Source organism: Mandrillus leucophaeus, unplaced genomic scaffold (assembly GCF_000951045.1).
Source record: "Mandrillus leucophaeus isolate KB7577 unplaced genomic scaffold, Mleu.le_1.0 Scaffold59, whole genome shotgun sequence".
In the NCBI taxonomy this organism is placed as follows: Eukaryota; Metazoa; Chordata; class Mammalia; order Primates; family Cercopithecidae; genus Mandrillus; species Mandrillus leucophaeus.
In genome coordinates, this window is record NW_012106363.1 from 4,556,136 (window position 1) to 4,565,622 (window position 9,487).

A 9,487-nucleotide genomic window follows, 5' to 3' on the forward strand; every position below is an offset into this window, starting at 1 on the left:
CACCCCAGCCTGGGCAATAGAGCGAGACTCTGTCTCAAAAAAATAAAATTAAATTAAAAGAAAAATGGGTTTAAAATTCAAGAAAGATTTCGGTTAGATGTATGTATGTATGTATGTGTGTGTATATATGTGTGTGTGTGTGTATATATATATTTATTCTGCCCAAAGATATTCACCCTAAGCAGACTGGAATGCTTGTGTTTATTGGACAGACCACATACAAAAGACAACTAGCCTAATTCTTGCTCTTTTCTATCTTCTCTGTAGGTTCTCTGTCTTCATTTATACTGTTTTTTCTTCAGACTCATTACATTGCTGTACAATTAGGTTAGCTTTATCTACATGTAAAAGTTCGGTCATATCTTTAGATATATTAATATACATGCTTTTCCAGTTACCTTGATGAATTTAGCTGTAATTATATCTTCTTGCCACCCATTTACCAGCTCTTCCTTAAAGTGGAACATTGTACAGGTAGTTGATTTTAAATGTTAGATTTGTATTTATCCTTGTTTCAACCTCATTGTAATCTTAACCTTGAAGTTTCAGAGAAACCTTAATATCAACCATTAAACACATTTAGGAGATGGGGCGTAATGAATAATGAGATTTAGAGGCAGATGGGATTGTGGGTTAATGTCAAGTGAAGGTCTGGAACAACAAATGTGGACGTTAAGAAGTGAATAAAAGATTACTAAGCTGTAAAAAAGACCAATTTTAATTTGAATCCAGGCATTTGTAGTAGGCTAGTTCTAGTAGTTTTTGGTCTTTCTGCAGCAAATCACTTATAATATAGAAGACTACAAATGAGAGCCGGGCATGGTGGCTCACACCTGTGATCTCAGCACTTTGGGAGGCTAAGGTGGGTGGATCAATCGAAGTCAGGAGTTTGAGACCAGCCTGGCCAATGTGGTAAAACCTGTCTCTACTGAAAATACAAAAACTAGCCAGGTGTGGTGGTGCATACCTGTAGTCCCAGCTGCTTAGGAGGCTGAGGCAGGAGAATTGCTTGAACCCGGAGGTGGAGGTTGCAGTGAGCCAAGATCATACCACTGCACTCCAGCCTGGGTGACAGAGTGAGACCCTGTCTCAAAAAAAAAAACAAAAAAAAAAACAGATAAGCATAAAGAATAAAACATCACCCGTGATCCTATTACCTAGAGATAATCACTGGTAACATTTGTTGTATTTTTTCTTTTAATAGAGTTGGGGGTCTCACTATGTTGGTCAGGCTGGTCTTGAACCCCTGGCTCAAGCAATCTGCCCTGCCTCAGCCTCACAAAGTGCTGGGATTACAAGTGTGAGCCACTGTGGCTGGCCTGTTGTATTTCTTTCCATGTATATATATTTTTAAAAGGTAGATAATACCATGCATGCTTTTCTTTTTTTTGAGATGGAGTCTTGCTCTGTCACCCAGGCTGGAGTACAATGGCACAGTCTCGCTCACTGCAACCTCTGCCTCCCGGGTTCAAGTGATTCTCTTGCCTCAGCCTCCCCAGCAGCTGGGACTACAGGTGCGTGCCACCACACCCGGCTAATTTTTGTATTTTTAGTACAGATGGGGTTTCACCATGTTGGCCGAGCCTGTCTCGAACTCCTGACCTCAAATGATCCGCCTGCCTCAGCCTCCTAAAGTGCTGGGATTACAGGCATGAGCCACCACACCCGTCCTCATGCATGCATGCATTTTCATGACTTGCTTTTATTTAATAGACCATAGATAAACTTAACAGATTATACATTTTCATGTTAATAATTACATTTCTGGGCTGGGCGCAGTGGCTCACGCCTGTAATGCCAACACTTTGGGAGGCTGAGGCGGGTGGATCACAAGGTCAGGAGATCAAAGCCATCCTGGCTAACACGGTGAAACCCTGTCTTTGCTAAAAATACAAAAAATTAGCCGGGCATGGTGACAGGCGCCTGTAGTCCCAGCTACTCGGGAGGCTGAGGCGGCAGAATCGCTTGAACCCAGGAGGCGGAGGTTGCAGTGAGCCGAGATTGCTCCACTGCACTCCAGCCTGGGCGACAGAGTGAGTCTCCACCTCAAAAAAAAAAAAAAAAGGAAAAAAGAAATACATTTCTGTACTTTATAACGTTGTTGTTCTAAGATAGCATCTCTCTGTGGCTCAGGCTTGAGTGCGGTGGTGCAATCTCAGCTTACTGCAACCTCTGCCTCCCAGACTCAAGTCATTCTCCCACCTCAGCCTCTTCAGTAGCTGGGACTGCAGGTGCACACCACCATACTTGGCTAATTGTTTGTATTTTTTTGTAAAAACAGAGTCTTACCATGTTGAGGCTGGTCTCGAACTCCTGGGTTGAAGCAATCCTCCTGCTTCAGCCTCCCAAAGTGCTGGGATTCCAGGTGTGAGCCACTTTACCTAGCCTGTAACATTGTTTTCAATGGTATTTTCCATCAAACAAGTATACTATAATTGATTTGCTTAATTCCATTTAGCACAGAAGTAGAAGGGCTTTTGTTTGTTTTTTAATATATAGACAGGGTGCCACTGTGTTGCCCAGGCTGGTCTCGAACTCCTAGCCTCAAGTGATCCTCCTGCCTTGGCCTCCCAAAGTGCTGGGATTACAGGCTTGAGACACCACACCTTGCCAGAAGTTGAAGTTTTTAAGATGGTTGGAGGAAATCGATTAAAAAGAAGGAAAACAAACTGGGCTCAGAATTCATCCAGAAAGATGAATATGAGTCACAGTAAGGAGCCTAGCTGTGGCAGTGATTGAAGAATGAAAAATGTAAAGAGGGCCAGGCGTGGTGGCTCACACCTGTAATCCCAGCACTTTGGGAGGCTGAGGTGGGCAGATCACCTGAGGTCAGGAGTTTGAGACCAGTGTGGCCAATACGGTGAAACCTCATCTCTACTAAAAATACAAAAATTAGCTGGGTGTGGTGGCACGTGCCTGTAATCCCAGCTACTCCAGGGGCTGAGGCAGGAGAATCGCTTGAGCCCAGGAGACAGAGGCTGCAGTGAGCTGAGATCGTGCCACTCACTACACTTCAGCCTGGGCGACAGAGCAGGACTCCATCTCAAAAAAAAAGCGTAAAGACGAGAAATATGATAGGTTTCAAATAATACTGATAGTTATGGAGAAAATTGACTCTTCAATCTCTCAGGAAAATGAGGAGAATTCTGGCTTCCATGGAAGAGGCCATAGAGGATGTCAGTTTTCTATTATAATGAAAAGCTGGAGACAAGAAATTAGTACTATGAGTAAAGAGGTGTTTTCTCCTAGGAATATAAGAAGGGGCCCGGGGAGGGGTGGGAAAAAAGGAGTCCCAAAGTAGATGAGAAAGTAAGAAAATACATCCCTTCATGCATGCAGAAATGCAAATTGAGTGGTTTGTGAAATACTGTGGTTTATATGTCAAAAACATAAACTTCAGAACCAGGCTGCAGATTTTAAATCCTAAGTCTCCATTAGCATATAAACTTGAGCAAGTTTATTAATTCCCTTATGAGTAAAATAAGGGGTAATAGTGTACCTGCCTCATATAGTCACTGTGAGGATCACCAAGGTTAATAGATGTAAAGCAGTTAGCAGTGCCTGGTACACAGTAAGACCCAATACACATGAGTAGAATAAACACACCTGTTGGGAGAAGAGGGAGCAGCAATGGAAGTGACAGCAACACTCTTATAGGAGTTAATGTAAAGAGACGAGCTATAGATATGGAGGACTGATGCAGGAATTGATCAATACAAGCGTGTGGTTCACCGAAGTGCATGTACAGAAGTACTCCCCGCCTCACCTCAGCATCCCATATAAAATGATTGATGGACATACAGAATCAAAAAGCATTTTATTTTCTACAGCCTGGGTAGAGAAACAGGCAGACACAGAATGGAACTAAGCAGTAAGTTCAAAAGCAAGTTAGGGAAGCTTAAAAATTAAGCCCTCAGAACCCAAACCTAATTTCCTTTCTAAATGCCCTAAGAACTCTGGGATTCTGTCTCCTTTTTTGACTCATTGGCCCAGTGGTCCTCAACTAGGAGCAATAACCCCCAACACCCTCCCTACACCCACAGACATTTGGAAATGGCATAGGGGCATTTTTTTTGTCGAAATCTCTTGTGCGTATTCAGTAGGCTTACATCAGGAATGCTGAATGCCACATAGTCCCACATAATGAGGAATTGTCTGCAGAAATGCTGGTAGCACTCTCATTGAGAAACAGTGTGGTGTGAAATTCATATTGTAGGTTTGTCAAGCCAGTATTTTCTAAATTCAGTGCCAAAAAGCAAGCTGTATGCTAAGGATTCTGTAAGAATAGACAGGAAGAGACTTCTTTGTTCCACAGGACATTTTCAGAAAATTCTTACTTTTGTTTGGAATATCAGAAATTGCTTACAGGACAGGGCCTTAGCTCATGCCTGTAATCTCAGCACTTTGGGAGTCTGAGGCGGGAGGATCACTTGAGCCCATGGGTTCGAGACCAGCCTGGGCAAAATTCGGAGACCCTGCCTCTACAGAAAAAAAAAAAGATAGCCAGATGTGGTAGCTGGCACCTGTAGTAGGCCCAGTTACTTGGGAGGCTGAGCTGGGAGGATTGCTTGAGCCCAGGAGGTTGAAACTGCAGTGAGCTGTGATCACACCACTATACCCCAGCCTGGGTGACAGAGCAAGATCCTCTTTAAAAAAGAAATTGCAAGGCCGGGCACAGTGGCTCACGCCTGTAATCCCTGCACTTTGGGAGGCCGAGGCAGGCAGATCACAAGGTCAGGAGATCAAGACCATCCTGGCTAACACGGTGAAACCCTGTCTCTACTAAAAATAAAAAAAATTAGCCGGGCATGGTGGCAGGTGCCTGTAGTACCAGCTATTTGGGAGGCTGAGGCAGGAGAATGGTATGAACCCAGGAGGCACAGCTTGCAGTAAGCCAAGATCGCGCCACTGCAATCCAGCGTGGGCGACAGAGCGAGAACCCATTTCAAAAAAAAAAAAGAAAAAGAAAAAAGAAATTGCAGCCAGGCACAGTGGCTCACGCCTGTAATCCCAGCACTTTGAGAGGCCGAGGTGGGTGGATCACCTGAAGTCAGGAGTTTGAGACCAGCCTGGCCAACATGGTGAAACCCCGTTTCTACTAAAAATACAAAAATTAGCCAGCATGGTGGTGCACGCCTGTAGTCCCAGCTACTCGGGAGGCTGAGACAAGAGAATCATTTGAACCCAGGAGGTGGAGGTTGCAGTGAGCCGAGATCGCACCATCGCACTATAGCCTGTGTGACAAGAGCAAAACTCTGTCTCAAAAAACCAAAAAATAAATAAATCAATAAATTGCTTACAGATTAACTTGCCTAAATTTAAAGGCAAAGAGTCATCTAGGATGTTTCCTTGAGCACAGAAAGCCATTTGAACTGTTCTTTATGTAGGATGTAGAGGATCACTAATGTAGATGCCTTCTCCCCGATCTTTATCTTCTTCTTTTAGCTAAGCCCAGATGGTAGGGTGTATGTAAGTTCTAGTTGTATCTACTCTGATCTGTTAAGTCCAAATTTGAGAGGATTTTTAAATGACTCTAGAATACAGTCTCATAGGCCAGGTGCAGTGGCTCACACCTGTAATCCCAGCACTTTGGGAGGCCCAGATAGGAGGATCACTTGAGGCCAGGAGTTCGAGACCAGCCTGATCAACATAGTGAGACTCCATTTCTATTAAAAAAAAAAAAAAAAAAGAAAGAAAGAAAAGAAATAGCATGAGCACACAATTACCACCTAATATGTTAATCATTTTTATGTCTGTGTTCATCTCAGGAGAGAAACCCTTTATCTGTGAAATCTGTGGCAAAAGCTTCACCAGCCGCCCCAACATGAAGAGACACCGCAGAACTCACACAGGCGAGAAGCCCTATCCATGTGATGTGTGTGGCCAGCGGTTCCGCTTCTCGAATATGCTTAAGGCCCACAAGGAGAAGTGCTTTCGGGTGACCAGCCCCGTGAATGTGCCACCTGCTGTCCAGATCCCACTTACAACTTCCCCAGCCACCCCAGTTCCTTCTGTGGTGAACACACCCACAACCCCAACCCCTCCAATCAATATGAATCCTGTAAGCACTCTTCCGCCTCGGCCTATCCCCCACCCCTTCTCACACCTGCACATCCACCCACACCCTCACCACCCGCACCACCTTCCCATCCCTCCAGTCCCTCACCTCCCCCCACCTCCAGCTCTCTTTAAGAGTGAGCCTTTAAATCATAGAGGCCAGAGTGATGACAACTTTCTGCGGCACCTGGCAGAGAAGAACAGTTCAGCACAGCATCATTAACATCCGTCTCCTTAGTGTGTTCTCCAGGAGACACGTCCCCATGTGTGAGCGTGCACAGAGGGAGTCAGTGAGCATTTCCTTAGTTCTCAGACTCTCCTCCGCCTCTACCAGGAGCTTCGCCAGTGTCACTGAATCAACAGATCCAAGGGAATGAACAAGAAGACTACCTTGAGCTCACAGAGGGACTGTCTAATCTAAACCAAGGGAACCACTGAACTAAAGCCCAATTTGCTTGCATTTTCTGATGACTTTTATAAGTTTCAAATACTGACTTGTGGAATTTTATAATTTCATATCAGCTGATGAGGTATGCTTGCTTTTATATCCCAGACTTCTCCTCAAAGAGGGGATAGGCCTGGTTTCCTTTGTACTAATCGGGAAGGCTGTGAGATTAATCCAGAGCATTAATTGTATCACTGTGTATGGTAAGGAATTCTTTTCAGCTTTTGGTGCCAGCTACAGAGTTGAGCTGGCCATGATTCACAGTATATCAAGCATTATAGGGAAAGACAAATTTTCTTCGTGTAGCTCTCCTAACGCACTCTTTATTTTACTACAGAAATTATTTTAGAGTTTTTGTATAGACTTCTTTAGTAGTCTGTTTCTAAAATGAAATGTATTTCAATAAGCGGTGTAATTTTTTCAGTGTAGCTGAACCTATGTTGTAAAATAGAAAAAAAATTTTATAATCATCAAAATGTGATTCTTAAAGATGCATATAACTTCTATAATTCAAAGTTATTCTTACATCCGTACAACTCAAAAGGTGCTTCAGAGACTAGATGTATCTGAGAGGGTCTCCACACCAGGTTACTGCAAAAACGAGGTTTTGCTTTCAGGATTTGGCATAAATACTTGGTAGTTTTGACATCTCTGTGTAACACTCAGAGAGGCTCCCTAATGTGCTCCTGTCCTCCGTGTTCTACTTGGCTTCGTTAGTGCATTACATGAAATGATTTGCAGGGGATGGGGCCTTTTCCAGGGAAGTCACCTAAAGCTTCCATGTTTTGAACATTTGAATAAGGCTGTTTGCTGACAGGAGGAGGAAGTAGTGGAGATCATTTAATCTCAGTCACGTCTGTTTCTCACTTCCCTTAGGAACTGTGTTCATGTTTAGCTTTTTATGGAATGACAAGTTGAAATCTCTCATTTTGAGGTTGCTTTATTTTTCTAGAATTGTTATAAGAAGCTAAAATAGTAAACTTAAAATCATAAACATGATGTTGCTGATAGTGGCTGAGAAATTCAGATGAGAAGGCAAATTGGTTATGAATTTTGAAATATCGATTATATGTGAAATATGGATATGTTCATAACCTTGAGCTATTTTAACACAATAAATAGTAGTGAGGGAAAACTCCTAAGTTTTACTGCCCTGTCCTCTGCAAATTACGTAATACCAGCATTCTTAGGTGATAAAGAGAGCAGCACCTCTAATACCTTTAGGCAGATTACTTTTTCAAGTTTGGGGAACTTCAAAAGAACGTAATCAACCAGGAGCTTATTATAGGAAAGGCTGAACAGAAGGGCTAGTGTATTGATTACACTTAACTGATCAAATTTATCCAGACTCATTATAGCTTAAAATTTTGTATTTCTTTATCTCAGATAACTGAGTTCCCAGGCTAAATCACTTACCTCCCACCCGCTCTCCAATTTTTTTTTTTTTTTTTTTAAAGACAAGGTCTTGCTATGTTGCCCAGGCTAGAGTGCAGTGGCTATTCACAGGTGCAACTATAGCACACTACAGCCTCCAACTCTTGGGCTCAAGCAATCCTGCCTCAGCTAACCAAGTAGCTGGGACTACTGGCACACACTACCATGCCCAGTCCATTTTTAAATCTTGAAATTTCTTCATTTTTCTTTCTTCAGGTTCTTAAAATCATTGCCTGAATCAGAATGCTGGCTTTTATTTTTTTTATTTTTAATGTTAAATGTGTAGATCTGCTTTGAGCACTTTCCTAGCTAATGAGCTCTGTGGTAGGAAAAATGGAACTCTTTCAACTGAGATTTAAGTCCGTATTTTTTAAACATCACACTCTCTATTAGCTTTTTGGTTTAATGTTTCTAAATTTTCTCCTTCTGATTTTGCCTGTCTTGTATAATGAGCATAGGAAACTTTTGGAATGAGGCAGAAAAGTATCTCAAGATATACTTTTCTTCCTGGTTTTGGATGTAAGTTTTAAAAATGGTATTTTTAATATTTGTACACATTCTTTGAGCACCCAGGTATCCAAGCCAATGAGGAAAGTTAATTCCTTGCATTTGACGGTTATATCTTTAGTGGTTGTCTCCCCTCCCTCCACAGTCTCCTTGGCATTCCATGACAAGTTTGTCAACCTACACTTTTATATAGACATATCATTATTTCATGGTCAAGCCTGTAGTATTAAAATGATTTTTTTTAAAGATGTAAATTGTGCTTAATTGGTTATATTGTGTTCTTTTTTTTTTTTTTTTTTTTTTTTTTGAGGCAGAGTCTTGCTCTCTTGCCTGGGCTGGAGTGCAGTGATGCGATCTTGGCTCACTGCAACCCCCGCCTCCCGGGCTCAAGTGATTCTCCTGCCTCAGCCTCCCGAGTAGCTGGGATTACAGGCATGCGCCACCACGCCCGGCTCAGTTTTGTATTTTTAGTAGAGACGGGGTTTCACCATATTAGCCAGGCTGGTCTTGAATGCCTGACCTTGTGATCCACCCACCTCAGCCTCCCAAAGTGCTGGGATTACAGGCATGAGCCACCATGCCGGACCGCCTTATTTTGTTCTAAATAAATTTACAGTATTGGGCAGCAATTCTGAATTCTAGACTTGAGACCACAGAATCAACCATTTCATGAGGTTGTACTATAACTATACACTGGAATATTCAGGTAGTCATCTTTGATTTTTCATTCAAGTAAATATAGCCATAAGAAAATATCTGCTATACAGGAAAACCAGTATTAAGCAAATAATCACCACCATCCTTAAGCAAAAAAAAAAAAAAAAGATTATTTTTAAAAATTAGCATTGTCATACAGTACAATTCTTAGTGAAATATATTGTGGAACAATTTAGAAACTTCCTTTTTTTCCCCTAGATTAAGGATTCTTTCCTTGACTTGAGATTTGTGGTCTTCAGGAAAACTGCTCCGAATATAATGACTCCTCATCAGTATCATATTGCATATGAATAATGAAATGCATTAAGAATATTCACAACATTAATG

The 9,487-nt window shown here is 42.2% G+C and overlaps 1 protein-coding gene across 1 annotated transcript in view; it reads left to right on the forward strand.

Annotated features, from left to right (window-relative positions):
• Nucleotides 1-8,697, forward strand: part of ZNF652 (zinc finger protein 652) — a 30,815-nt gene extending 22,118 nt beyond the window's left edge. The window contains exon 6 of the mRNA XM_011999305.1: nt 5,769-8,697. Coding sequence (XP_011854695.1) covers nt 5,769-6,280 — 512 coding nt within the window. The 3' untranslated portion in view covers nt 6,281-8,697. The remainder of the gene's footprint in view (nt 1-5,768) is intronic.
• Nucleotides 8,698-9,487: the final 790 nt, after the last annotated feature.